The following is a 13379-nucleotide window of genomic DNA, read 5'->3' as shown; positions in this document are numbered from 1 at the left end:
CAAAAAGACGTTGATTATGCACAAACGAAAAAGAGCGAAAGACGAGTACGCAAAATATGCTACCCACCGATCCCATGCATATTATTAATCATTACACACTTGGATATTAGATTCTCTGTTCCTTCAGCTGGAAATGTGGTGGGTAAGCGCGTCATGAAGGAGATCTTCGTCTACTGGCGTGCAATACACCGCGTCCCCACACTTTCGCAGCATTCTGTTGTCAGTGTTCTGTGTGCCGCGTAAACTTGCGTTGTAGGAGCTTAACCCATCGATGAAAGAGTTTCTGTTGCTGCCCCCACCGACGATTGTTGCTGCATTGCCGCTGAAGCACGGCCATGAGCTCTGTGAGTCGGAGTGCGCGCGGTCCGCAATGCTGCAAAAGCTTCTGACGCTTTGGGACGTAGAAAACGTCGGGAATGAGACGTAGTCGTCCGATGTCGACTGTTTCTTGAAGATACTCAACCAGGTCAGACTTAGCCTGCTTGTGACGGACTTTAAATTCTCTGCATCCACATACGATGTCGTGGGTATTGAGCACGAGAAGACCCATGAGGCACGCTTCGTGAGTGACTGATGCTCGACGTATTCGGCCATCCTAGTTGACTCGGATGTCGTACAATTTGTACCTTTCGGTGACGCTCTCACATCACCATCATTATATGTGGACCTTTCATTCGTGGCGGACTCTTCAGATATCTCGTCAGTCCTAAACTTGATAGACTCGCCATCGCCTTTACACAGCGTCGGGCAGCTTTCAGATAAGATTCGATGCGCTGATGACGCAATATCCTCGACTGACATATCCTCTTCAACTTTGTGCTGTGCGCATTGTTCCATATGGCTATCTAATGCTTGGTCCGAAGGCTCCACTGTACTGCTAGGACCAGTAGCGGCATCCTCTTCACTAGCTGGAGCCCCTGGATTCTCAATACACACAAGCGTAGGATCAGTATTGACACGCCACTCCGCCGGCTGCTGTTTGCCTACTGTTTCTGAAACTCCCCAAAGTGCATGCCAAAGACGAGCTGATATAGAGCGAATAAGTCCTCTTTTGTCAGCTAGCTGGTTAGGCTGCATATCTGACGATTCAGATGATGGGTGCGCGAGCTGTTCAGACGGACTTTGCTCATCCCGCCTCTCTTGCGATATTGGCAACGATTCAAAGTGCGGCTGTGCATTTGCTCCACTTTGTTGTTGCACTGCGCGCTCAGGAATCTCATACCTCTTCATCGTATCTTTCAGTGCGTCAGACATAGTCATGCCGCGCTGCGAAGGCGACGAACAAATAGCATTAATGTCCGCGTCGGTGTCCAATGCTCTTGTCGCGCTTGCCGGTGTCGGGCTCAGAAGATTCCCGTTCAGTAGAGATAGCGTCGATGTTTTCCGATTTAGATTCGGGATTGACTTCCGACTGCGCAAAATCGGTTGTTGATGGGAGTGTGAGAAATCTTTTATGCTGTGCGTTGCTGTAGTGGTTGGGGAGGTAGCACACTGTTGCACGTGAGGTGGTGGTGAGTGGTAGAAGTCTTCGTCGGAGGTGAATTTGTATCTCTGTAGTTGTGGTTGTGACTGCAGCGGTAAAGACGTCGGAGGAGGAGGAGGGATAGGCGTAGTTGCGGACTCGAATTCCAGGAGCGTGGCTATAGAACTTGATGCCTTTTCGACCAGCGCTTTGTCAGTACTAGAGATTGATAACTGATGATGCAGTTCTTTTTCGGAAATCTGTTCCGTCGGGACCGAGGACTGTGAAGATTTTCGACGATGGTGAGCGAGGCGGGTAGATATAATCGGTATTTCACAAGAGGAGACGGAGCACCGATAATTTTCAGTCTGTGATTTAAGGGATGGAGTGCTAGGAGAAGAAGGCGCCAGCGGTAAAAGGCGTTGGTCTAGTTGAAACCGGGCCCGCTCAAGGCGAAAACAAGCAGGTGGAGATTTACCATACGCGGGACTTGGAGTCGCCATTCCGTGACCCAGCGCACTTCCCAATGACAGTTTCAAACAAGTCGGCGACCGGATGGTTGGCGACAAAATATTTGACGAGGTCTTGCGATGAATAGATTTGGGCGATGACCTAGCTTGCCCAATATCTCGTAAAACATTGACTGGACTGAGTGTCCTTGCTTTGTTGTCTCTCCGTCGAACAGGTCTGGATTGTCGTTTAGCATCAACTTGAATAGAAAACTGCGGGCCACCATTCTCACGCCGATGGGCGCCATCAGAAGAATCATCGTCTGATTTTTCAAACTCGGAACAGAATTCGTCCAGCAGGATTTCAAACCGATTGAAGCGACTACTAATACTCCCCATGCTACTAGTCCTTGTTCCAGCATTTGATCCTGCAATGTCGCCGCCGTTGGCTTTCAAAACATTGGGTCGAGATTCTTGATGATCGAAGTCAGAGAAATCGTCTCGGTCGTCGTCAGTCTCATCGTTCTCTTCCGTCGCGTTCAAAAGCCGCTCAACCAAACTCTCTGAAGCAATCAAGCACGAATTGAGATCCTGTATGCGCTGAAAATGCTCTTTGTTAGCTCCGATTCTGTGCTTAACATTGCAACTCTAAATACACACACCTTGAACAGCTCTCTGTTGGTTTCATTCGCAGCAATGTTTTCGGCATGCAAAAGAGAAGCCTTTTTTTCCAATACACTTATGCGCTCCAGCATTGCCCTTGTTTCGCGCTTTCGAGACATTGCGTTGCCGGTTGGTCGTTAGAGCTTCGAGTGTCCGCCTTCGCCCGCTCATGTGTCGGCGACCTTGAGATCGAGAAGGGTTTTCCAAGGGACGACGAGACGACACTGTGGAGACCAGTCTTAGAGCGTCTTGTTGACTGAACGGGGCACAAATCAAGCAAACTCTTTGCTCGGCGATAGGACGTACAGCCAACGCTGTCCGCGAAGTTCCCAACGCCCACGACTGAACGGGACTCTATAACGACAATGCAGATCAAGTAGAGAAAGTGGCAGCAGTCAGGTTGGAGTAGAACGAGCGAGACTGAAGAACGGGCACCTGGAATCTGCGGATCAGCTTGTTTGTTGTCTGCTTTCGTGAATGGAGACAGAATCCAGTTGGAGCCGACCCGTGCTAGGTGGTGGAGCAGGGTACAGATGCCAGGCTGCTGGCGGGTGTCGTAAGTGTAGGACTTTGGCCGACGGCAAGAACGAGCGGAACCGCACTACTAGACTACCAAATTCTATCCAAGCAAGCGCCGCAGGCATTGGAGCAAGCTGCAGAAGTGGTGTGGGCCCAGTTTGACTTGGGAGCAGACTAGGACCCGTTTGGTCAGCCAGGAATGCAAGCAAATTTCGTTTGGCGTTTTGGCGCGCCCAGGCTGTTTACTTTTTGCTATTTCCGGCTGCGCACGTGCCATGCTAAATGTTCTATATTTCGAGTTGTCATAGTCGGGCTGTCAAAAAAGTTTAAGTCATAACGTACTCTCCACACTCTGCCTGCTACGGTTCTGTGGACAGTCCATCAAAGATGATATAACAGCTGCTGGCGCCATTCAACTGATTTTTCTACAAGTAGAAATTATATACAGACATTCTGTATCAGTTTTTTCTCTCGTTTGTGTATATCTGTAGCTCTAGAGTGCGTCGGTAAGCTTTCTGCCTACCGGAGGTGTATATTTGATCCGGAGGAGCCAATAACAATCCTTCTCCTAAAGTCAATTTATAGCAATATTTGGCCGATCTAGAATAACCTGACAGACCATGAGTGAACGTTTTGACCAATTGCATATTTGTTTGCAATTTTTCAGTGGCGTTCTAACATCCGTCGTAGTGCTAGGCTGCCGAAGTAGCCAATGTGTGTACTCCTGCCATTTACTTACTGTTCGCCATAGACTAGCTCGGAGTCTTAGCAAACCCGTTTCAGGAGGGACATTATGGCGTACGTTCATCCTAGAGCTGTGTTACGAGGATATTACTTGGTTATAGACGCAAAGGACAGGAGATTCATATTTATCGCTAGATACCTCATCGGGGTCTGCAAACATGATCTCGATGTACCAATATTGCAGATAGTTATGTGTATCATCGCACGCTTGAACCATTAGGACACAAGCGGAATATGTCATTTGCGTCTTCAAAATCCTACAAGCATTTACATACCAGTCATAATTTACATATGAGTAGTATAGCGGTCGATGATTCTAAACACACAATGCTGCGACCGTGTCCTTACTTGAAAATATGGAAGAGACTGATCATCACGCAATCCATGCCCCACACGGATCTAATTACCTCTTCTGAGTAATTAGTAGAGATATACTCTATATTGATGACATAAAGATTTATCATAGCAACATGCGCCTTACTCTACTAAGGTATTGTGCCTACTAACCCAAAAGAATTGAAACCAACTACACCCAACAAACCGAAGATTATATAAAACCATCCTAAATGACAATTAAACATGCTTCAACAAAACCTCTTCTTGTCGTAACAGTTCTCTTTCCGCTATACTTTACTCCATGCCTTAGTGCTCACTTGTAGCCCTCCGCGAAGTCGGGCCGGAGATCGCTCCGCATGGGCTGAATAAGAGGGTGAAGTTGGCCTGCACAATACGTTAGTATACTTCACACTGTGGTCGGCTGACATATGTTTTTCAGTAACCGGCTCATACTCAAGTACGTAATGGCCCACCTAGCTATCAGTTAGCATCATTCCGACACCATCAATTTAAGGCTATACATACATAAGATAGCACATAGTCAAGGTCAAGATAATGCTACTCCTCCAGACTCTATCCAATATGTTAGCTCAAATTTCCACTCGCACAAGTAATTGGCAATACATACGTCTGGTTGTCACCTTTAGGAGTCACGAACCAGGTAACCAGGGAAAGACCGACAACTAGCAATAGTATGTAGATAACTGCAGCACTAAATTGATCTGTTAGCAATTATGCGTTCTATCATAAATTTTCATCTACTATCAGCTTCCATTCATTGCAGTGCCATATACAATATTCAAGTAACTGAGCTTCTCCCAAAACGTGTCATAATACTAACTCGCAGTTTTCTCAGCTAGTCATTTGTCGTTTCGAAGATTCTCAGTTACTCATCGCCCTTTTCACAACTTCACCACAATATCGCCATCTTATCGTCCGCTTTGCAATCACATCTAAAGTCCCGAATTAAATCGCCGCTTACCCGCTAGCCATTTTTAATATTCAGATGTGTCTATCAATTGAATGGTAACCAAGTTGCCGTAGAACAAAGAGTTCAAATCGCGAAGTCGAGTCTATCCGCCGCGCCTTTCTGACTGCAGCTTGCCCAGGCAGCTTTTGGGCAAAGCGGGAACTTAGCGGAATATTGAGTCCATAAAATTTAGGTTTTGACGCTAACAGACTTTGGTTTAGCGCAACGACCACCCTAGGCGATATTAGGATTAGTGGCAACGAATTTTGCATCATTGTCAAATCGCATTGAGCCAGTACCGAGATTTCGCAGTATCTGTCGCTATTGCGAATAGTAGGGACCAACGAGTAACTGGACGGCCTGCCAACGCGCCTCGCGCGATTAAGCGGTTTGTTTGTTTTCACACGCGATATGCCATCCCTTTTTTAATCCTATGCCGCTGATGGCATTACGAACACGACTCCCATTTCAATGAACTACTTGACAAGTCGTTCACTTTATGATGTACGGTACAAATATCGCAAATGGCAGCCGCGAGATGATCCGCCGGTCCAGTCTATTAATCAGCACCGTCGAAAGACCGGTATATCTTGTGTATTGCGGACACCAGATCCTAAGCTGAAAACTGTTACCCTCGTCGAGATTGATCCTCGGCGGAACCTTGTGGATCATGTGGTGCTGGGGTGTTCAGCAACCTACCCTTTCTATCTTATTTCGTTGTACGTCCCGACAATGAAGTATTCAGCTGATGAATCGCTCTTCTCGAGCTCCATGGATGATCCTCGTGAATTTGAAAGCAATACGACAGTGAATTCCGGCTTGGCATATTTTTGGAAAATAAAATTATCCTCCAGAACGATTGACTACGATACTCCGCCAAGACAGTTATACCTTGGCGTAGGCGCATGCGCGGCGTTTCCCGTTCTCGCAGCATTTTCGGCATGGTCATTATCAGATAATTCGCTGATCCAAGTCGTTGTTCGAGGCGAGGCGATATCGCCCATTAAATCATCGTCCTCATCTTCCTGGAGTCGCGACGCCGATGAGGATCGTGTCGTCCGTTGTCGCGCGGTCCAGTATGATCGCGAATCAATTGAATTCAGATGCAATGCATTGGAGCGATTTGTCGTGTGCGCCGGAACTGGAGAACTTGATCATGGGCACTCTCGCGCGTGTTTTGACTTATTGGATAAATTCGGCATTATCGCGTTGTCCTTGAATTCCAGAGTTTTCATATATCACCGAAACAAGACTCCGGCCGTCAAAACTGTCAACTTAAAGGGCGGACGAGAGCTGCATTGGCATCTAGTTCCAGAATCTGACATAGAATTCCAAAGCACAGAGTGCACCCAACGGCCAAGTATTTCGGTGGTCGAATTAGATTACTTTATCAGCGACAATTACACTCGACACTTCATATTCCCCAAGAAAGACATCAATGAGTTGAAACTTTCTGAAAAGAATGGCATCAGTTTTGATGAGTTTGCAATTAGGTCTTTAAAAGCTGTTGCAGACGGCTATGAATTGGTGTTCGGTTCTCTGGATACTAAAAATGCTTTATACATAGCCTGTGCGCTGCATTTGAACGTCCTCAATGAGAATATTACGGTGCAGAAAGTTTATAGATCGGACGTTTCGAAATTTAGGGGCCTGGAGGCGGCAGGGAAGTATAATGCCCACGTCTTATTGAACTTGGCATTGCAAAGTCAAAAGTTTCGGCTGCACCCATTATCGACTACTCCGACCTCTTGCCCGAATGTGAAGAAATTGGAGACGTACAGGAAAAATATGACTAGCCTAAATCAAATCGAATTATATGAATTAGATATGATATTGAGGAGTAGCTAAGGAGTAGATAACTGGCGTTTATGGTGGCTATAATTGATGTTATTGTATATTACGAATGTACCAGGTCCGCCTAATGTACAGCTACATATAGTACAACGAATCTACTCTGGTTGGTCTAGACGAACGAAGCAGGCGATCCATTTATCCCCTTTATTCCGCTCGACTTTCTTTCCTTCCTCTGTATCTTTCCGCATGATTTTGACACAAGGATCTTCGTCCTCCCATTCTTTTGGGAGACGTCTGAAGAGGGCATGGGCTTCCAAATGTCTGACCATCCACTGATGTAAATCAAGAACGTCCGTGATAGTGTATACTATACCACCTGGGCGGAGCAGATACGCGTACTCGGATGCAAGCGTCGACCTATGAGCAATTTAGCGACCTGGCTATGAATATACATTGTAAATCAGATCTTACGTTACAATGCGAGCTTTGTGTTTGCGAATCTTGAAATGCGGATCTGGGAAGCAGAAGAACATCTTCGACAACTGCAGCCATCCATCAGTGTCTCCTGTGACAACAAAATCACAATAAACACAAATCAACCTCAACATACCTGTCCCTTCTTAAAAAAATTAGGCAAGAATTTCATGGCATTTGCGCGCAGGACGGCAATATTCTTATATTTCCCTTCAGTTGCATGTTGCTGCCTCAAGGCAATGATCCGGTCCTCGACATAATGACTGACCTGCACCCTGATCTCCATTCCCAAGATCAGTTTGTCAGGGAATTCTGTTGCTAGCGAGACTAGTAATCCACCGAATCCGCAGCCAATGTCTACGATATCAACTTGCTTAGCCTCATCGGTTGATGAGGCTGATGTTTCTGCTTCTGACGGAATAAGAGCTGGGTAGAGCTTGTGCCAGTCCATATGACTCGGACTAATAGGACTATACAATAATTTAGTTAGTTATCTCATAATTGCAATGGATACATGACGGAGACGTACTATTCCAGCAAGTGATCCGAGAATGGATTGGAATGAGCTCGTTGTCTATAATACTTTTTCTATAACACTACATTAATGACCTTATTTAATTAAAATATTGCAGCTCTATATTGATACCTTCGGAAGCTTTATCTTGTCTTGAGAGTCATCATTCCCTTCAAATACGACTGTTTTCAATTCTTGTCGCTTTTGTTGCTGCGATTGCCGATAATCTGCGCGTTTGCGCTTGTTGCTTGTTGGTCCAGGTGTCGAACCTCTAGATTCTACTATACCTAACTGGGCAGACTGCGAGGTCTGGTCATCTGTCATTTTGATTTGTACGCCTTTGCAATAATTTGAATTGACGTTGTGGATGTGTTTTTTCTGAATGTCGAATTATTGTACCTGCATGAAGTCATACACCTGAGCCGCGCGCAAAATTTTGCCGACTCGCAGAATCGATGCGCCATTGTTCGATCGCACTTATATATCCCGCAGTAAATTCGCACCAGATGCAATAAGTAATCAGGATCACATACTATGGCTACATCTATAATATCACAACGTGTCGCTCGTGTAGCCTGGTGTGAGCACCAGGCAATTTCAGCCGTAATACTGCGTCGAGCGCGGACGTTCTACGCGACTGCACATATCTATACTGAACAAAAGAGTAAGAAACTGAATATAGCGGACCGAAGGAATGCGTCGACGCCGAAAAATCTTCCCACTCACAAAACGCCAGATATGAGGGAAATATCGGAGAAAAAGTACAGAGCGAAGGTATTGATCCTCCCGTGTGTGAAGTGTGCATTGAGATACTGACTACTTTGGACAGTTGGATGCATTTCGACAAGAAGCACGAGTGAATAATTTACAAGCGGTATGGCCGTTATATAGGGATCTAAAAGCAGTGAATGTATTAGAATACAAGGATATTTACAATCTTGTGCATGCGCTCCAGCAGTCGATACGATCTTCGAAGCGCGTGACACAAAAGAAGTCACTAGATCGAGGAAATCGCAGGGCAAGGAATAAGGATTTTCGGGACTTTTCGATATTGCTTAATGAATTAGTGGAAGATATGAAGGCGGGCCTTGTACCACACCAAGATGACAACAGTACTATATACGGTCGGATACTGACAATGTTCGACGAGATGGATATGCAACGGAATGCGATTATTTTATGGAACTGGCTGGTAGAAGAAAGGCCGGCAGATTTAAAAGGAGGTCTTCCATATGCAGCGATGATGGAAGTGTATGTTAATGCTCAAGTTAATCATGGTCCAGGCCAATCCGCGGCAGATGTACGCGAAAAAAAATTACAAGTTTGCGAGATGTTGCTGCAGGAATATCGGCAAAATTGCCAAGACTCTCTCGCTCGAGTTTACGTTTCTATGGTTTACGCGAGAAGCATGCTAGGAAATCCTGAGGGAGCATTGGAGATTTGGCAGGAATTTAAGTCAAAAGTTGAACAGGGCGAGATAGGCGAAAATATCAGTGGCAACATTCACATGGAAGCCATGGAGGCGCTATTTTATAAGTACATGGTAATGTCTCCATTCAACATGTCCGTGGCGACCGAATACTTCCGGGAGGCGCTTAGCAGAGGCATAGCACTGCCCGCGAGTTCAGTTTCCAAGTTTTTCAGCAATGCCGCGGCGGCACGGATGGACCATGCGGCAATTGTTGAGCTGGTCAAGGAATACAATGCATCACCGGTGTCTGGGAATAGCCAGTACCACGCGTTCATGGTTCGCTGCATCGAGAACTTTTTCGAGGTATATCCACTCGCTACTGGTGAGACTGTAGACAAGTTATACGAATTGATACAGCTCCTTTACGATCAGGCTTTGAAGTATCAGTTCCACGTTGCTGCATTCAACACCGTAATAGCAAAGCTATCGACTGTGTGGAATAGAGCCGACATTGTCGACGCGGTACTGCAAGGCATGGCCGCCGCTAAAATCGCGCCTAGTATCGTGACGTATCGAATCCTGATTACTGTCTACTCCGGCTCCGGAGAACTAGATAAGGTGCGCAGGTGTTGGCTAAAATTGGTGGATCTACAAAGACAGTATGATGATCCGGACAAGTCTAACTGGACCACGAATTTCCATCATTTGATCAAAGCGACGACGATGACGGGCGATTGGCAATTTTTGTACGCTCAAAGTGCGGCGTTAGCGGAGTATGCCACGGATGCTGTGTTGGTGGAGATCATGAAGATCGATAATATTCGAAACAAGTCAGCCGAAATTACGCCAGCATCAGGCGAGCCGGATAAGAACGTTAACGTATAGTTTAGAATGGACTAGGTTATCTATTGAGCTGTCTATTGTACTCTCTGGTATATGTATTTACCGTAGGATCACTGCACCATAGCACTGTCAATATGAAGGGCAGAAAGTCCACAAACCATATAGAAGTTCCAGAACATCATCTTTTATAAGACATATCTGTTACGATTTGTTCAACAGAGCTATTAAACGGCCACAGACTAAATTAATATTACAACCTATCCCAATCCTAATTCCAATCCAAAGCTGAACATGAAGCATCACATATCACAACCATCTTATAATTCGAACAAGGAGTTATAAAAACTCTAATAATACAATCCCAATTTGAAACGCATTGTATAGGTCCAAGCACATACCTAACTCAAGGTCTTGTTCTCCTCCAGCGACAGCTGCTTCATATTCTCAAAGTTAAAAGCGGAGTCAACATGTTCACTATTGTCAGACTCCTTTGAAACTGAAAGTTCTGGAGTCGAGACAGTTGAGCTTGACTCACTGCTAGCTCCCGTCAGACTCATTCGCAATTCCTCAGCTCGAGCTTCCATTGCCAGCGCGTTCAATTCCCGAGCTTTGCTAAGGGACACGGTTGGGGTCGTACATGATGATATGACGGGTACTAGAATCATTAGAGAGATGACCGTGAATAACAATAATAGATAAGACCTACCACTATCGTCGCGGTCAATCGTCGCTTTCATCAAAGCATTCATCCATCCACGCATATCTTCTCGGTTATCGATAGCAAAATAATGCACTCTGGGAGCCGTGAACGTCACACCCTTTCGAGACCCTGGGGCTGGCGGCACTAGCTTGAAACAGTACCGACCAGATCCTGTAGATGCGGCATAGAGTGCGACTAACTTGTCTTCATTAGCTTTGATTGGAACAACTCGGTGTGCCGTGATATCAATGAGTCCTTTCTCTTTTTGATCGGCACTTGATGCAAAATAAGATAATCTCGTTCCATGAAGAACAAAAAATCGAGTCTTCCACGCTCCAACACCGCTTCCACCGCGCTTAGACATCCACCCAGAGTACTCCCCACTAGCCGCAGACTGATCGGGGGTAATCTTTTGTCTTCCTTCAGTGAACGCAGAGGTGTTCTGCTTCGTCAGTTTCTTTGGTTTATACGATGTAGATGAGACCGACCGTGGTGTGTCGGTGTTCGTAACAGTAACAGTATCAGATTGTCCAAAAAACTGAGCCGTCAGCGTTCCATTTAATGGCTCAGTAATTGTTCTCTTGGGAGACGTCTGTCCTGGACCAGAGCGGTCAGCCGTGCGACCCTTCAACTTAAATGAATCAAGGTTATCCCGCTCCATTCCAGAAAGATCTGATGAAATATGCGATATTATCTTGTGTGCCACCATCAGCGACTGCCTTGGATGAATTTCCGACTGCGCAACAGTCGGACTAGTGTAGGCACTGGAAATCGGCGAGTCATAGGCGTTATCGGTAATTGCAGATGTTGTGCTGGAATTTCGATAACCCTGGAGCAAGGACTCCTGTTCGTGTTCCGATGTCGGCGCATCAATAGTCTGCTTCATGGACTGGTACTGGGAATTGGTCCTCGATTTCGACTCATCATCATAAGAGCGTTGCGAATCTAGCGCACTGGTGGACGCAGTCTGCTTTTGTGTCTTCGCTGCAGCGCTATCCAAAATTGGTGACTGAAACCCTTCTTGAGTGTCTGGCATATCAGCAACCACGTACTGAGAGCCGTATTCACTTCGGTAATTGATTGGTTCTGCAGCTGCAGGTTCCAGACCCTGAACAGATCCCAAAGGAGACATCGCTAGTTGTGGAGGGGACTGTGCCAACTTGGGTGACTGAGGGAGCTGCCAGTTTCGATCAAACGATGGGATGCCAGACTTGTGACGATTCTCTTGTGGAATGTCCAAGGAACGCGATCGCTGTCGAGTGTGCGCAGGGACTCGAACTGAAAGCCTCGATCTGTTGTCTGGATCTAAGGGCTGTACGGATTGATGCTTTTGTCGATTAGCCTGCCCGTAAGATGTCGCCCTTGGACTTGATCGTGTGGCAGATTCCGCAGATTTCCGTAACCTTCAAACGTTTAGCAGAAGAACAAACGGGCAGAACAAACACCTACTTTTCGATAACCTTATTCAGCTCGAACCGAGTTCCAAAACTTGCTATATCCAACTCTTTTAGCAGTGGCAGTTCCAGCTCTAGAAAGATCTTGCCTGTGATCTTGTGTTCGACAAACTTTTCACAGACATCGGGTTCGAAACCTTCCTGAGCCAGATACTGGGAAACATCTAGAGGCGTCCACGATAGCACGCTCGACATGGTTGCTTCATTGCTAGTGACCGATGGTGGACCCAAACCAGAGAGCGCATGCTCAATATCATTAAATGCTTCGTATATCGAAGCGTGTTTTTCGGACACCATGCCATCTTCGTCCGAGGAAGGTGGAGTTGACCCTGCCTGCTCCAGGCTAGCTTGCGGGCTTGCGTATTCTGACGAAGATATAACCGCAGTGTATACATACGGAAATAATCCAGTGCGGTTTGTGACAAGATTTTGGCCCTACCAGGTGTGGTTAGCTTTCTCTCGTGTGGAACGGCATTGCCATGAGCTCCTGGTCGAAACGTACCATGTACCAACCATCGCTAAAGCCGTCGTCGGTTTCGAGAACTTCTATGCGATCCCCTTTCCTGAGAGTGAGTTCGTCGACGGTTCTTCGATTGAAGTCGTGGATTGCCACGAGGTATTTGGGCCAGTCAAATGGCTTGTCCATGGCTCGTGGTCGATAACTGCGAGATCTTCCAACAAACGAAACTCGACTGAATTAGCCCGACGATGACAAGTAGACAGCGACTTCGGCTGCAACGCAATGAGGAACGGTTGTGGTGGGAACGGCGGAGAGAGCGTGGAGACGCGGCTTGTTCGAATGGGAAACAAAGAAAGGTAAGCGAATGAAAGCAGCAGCGAACACTGGAAGAAGCTATTATTCTGGCATCGGCCGCGCGAAGCGTTAACAACTGGCCTCCCCTTACACGCTGCATACCTACGGTTTACAGCAAGGTACGAGCCGCCACTTACGCGCCGCACGATGGGGTCGGTTCTCGTGCATTACACCCCATAATAGAGATGGCACTGAAACAACGGGTTTCGGTACATTCCACGTTCTACGCATA

At 46.5% G+C, this 13379-nt stretch overlaps 6 protein-coding genes across 6 annotated transcripts; 2 read left to right on the top strand and 4 right to left on the bottom strand.

The window, feature by feature from the left end:
• Window positions 1-27: 27 nt before the first annotated feature.
• V1513DRAFT_217898 (uncharacterized protein) lies at window positions 28-2872 on the bottom strand. The gene is made up of 2 exons (XM_066894379.1): window positions 2574-2872; window positions 28-2511 (listed from the first exon to the last, which is right to left on the bottom strand). The coding sequence occupies exons 1-2, from the start codon at window positions 2691-2693 to the stop codon at window positions 124-126; spliced, it is 2508 nt and encodes an 835-aa protein (XP_066755618.1). The 5' UTR covers window positions 2694-2872; the 3' UTR covers window positions 28-123.
• Window positions 2873-4035: 1163 nt separating this feature from the next.
• V1513DRAFT_438300 (ATPase, V0 complex, subunit E1/e2) lies at window positions 4036-5333 on the bottom strand. Its single transcript, XM_066897047.1, has 5 exons — window positions 5156-5333; window positions 4802-4885; window positions 4699-4746; window positions 4627-4646; window positions 4036-4557 (listed from the first exon to the last, which is right to left on the bottom strand). The coding sequence occupies exons 1-5, from the start codon at window positions 5164-5166 to the stop codon at window positions 4487-4489; spliced, it is 234 nt and encodes a 77-aa protein (XP_066755617.1). The 5' UTR covers window positions 5167-5333; the 3' UTR covers window positions 4036-4486.
• On the top strand, window positions 5334-7143 carry V1513DRAFT_483029 (uncharacterized protein). Its single transcript, XM_066900407.1, has one exon. It carries the CDS (start codon window positions 5615-5617, stop codon window positions 6989-6991), a length of 1377 nt encoding a protein of 458 aa, XP_066755616.1. The 5' UTR covers window positions 5334-5614; the 3' UTR covers window positions 6992-7143.
• Window positions 7003-8321, bottom strand: V1513DRAFT_438294 (putative methyltransferase-domain-containing protein). The gene is made up of 5 exons (XM_066897046.1): window positions 8058-8321; window positions 7941-7999; window positions 7548-7881; window positions 7409-7479; window positions 7003-7354 (listed from the first exon to the last, which is right to left on the bottom strand). The coding sequence occupies exons 1-5, from the start codon at window positions 8247-8249 to the stop codon at window positions 7093-7095; spliced, it is 918 nt and encodes a 305-aa protein (XP_066755615.1). The 5' UTR covers window positions 8250-8321; the 3' UTR covers window positions 7003-7092.
• Window positions 8322-8324: 3 nt separating this feature from the next.
• On the top strand, window positions 8325-10415 carry V1513DRAFT_438293 (uncharacterized protein). Its single transcript, XM_066897045.1, has 2 exons — window positions 8325-8699; window positions 8755-10415. Exons 1-2 carry the CDS (start codon window positions 8460-8462, stop codon window positions 10219-10221), a joined length of 1707 nt encoding a protein of 568 aa, XP_066755614.1. The 5' UTR covers window positions 8325-8459; the 3' UTR covers window positions 10222-10415.
• V1513DRAFT_438289 (uncharacterized protein) lies at window positions 10231-13134 on the bottom strand. The gene is made up of 4 exons (XM_066897044.1): window positions 12836-13134; window positions 12329-12768; window positions 10886-12282; window positions 10231-10834 (listed from the first exon to the last, which is right to left on the bottom strand). The coding sequence occupies exons 1-4, from the start codon at window positions 12977-12979 to the stop codon at window positions 10578-10580; spliced, it is 2238 nt and encodes a 745-aa protein (XP_066755613.1). The 5' UTR covers window positions 12980-13134; the 3' UTR covers window positions 10231-10577.
• Window positions 13135-13379: the final 245 nt, after the last annotated feature.

Source organism: Lipomyces chichibuensis (genome assembly GCF_038497645.1).
Source record: "Lipomyces chichibuensis strain CBS 12929 unplaced genomic scaffold V1513scaffold_4, whole genome shotgun sequence".
Lineage (NCBI taxonomy): Eukaryota > Fungi > Ascomycota > Lipomycetes > Lipomycetales > Lipomycetaceae > Lipomyces > Lipomyces chichibuensis.
This window is presented reverse-complemented; position numbering and strand designations above follow the sequence as displayed.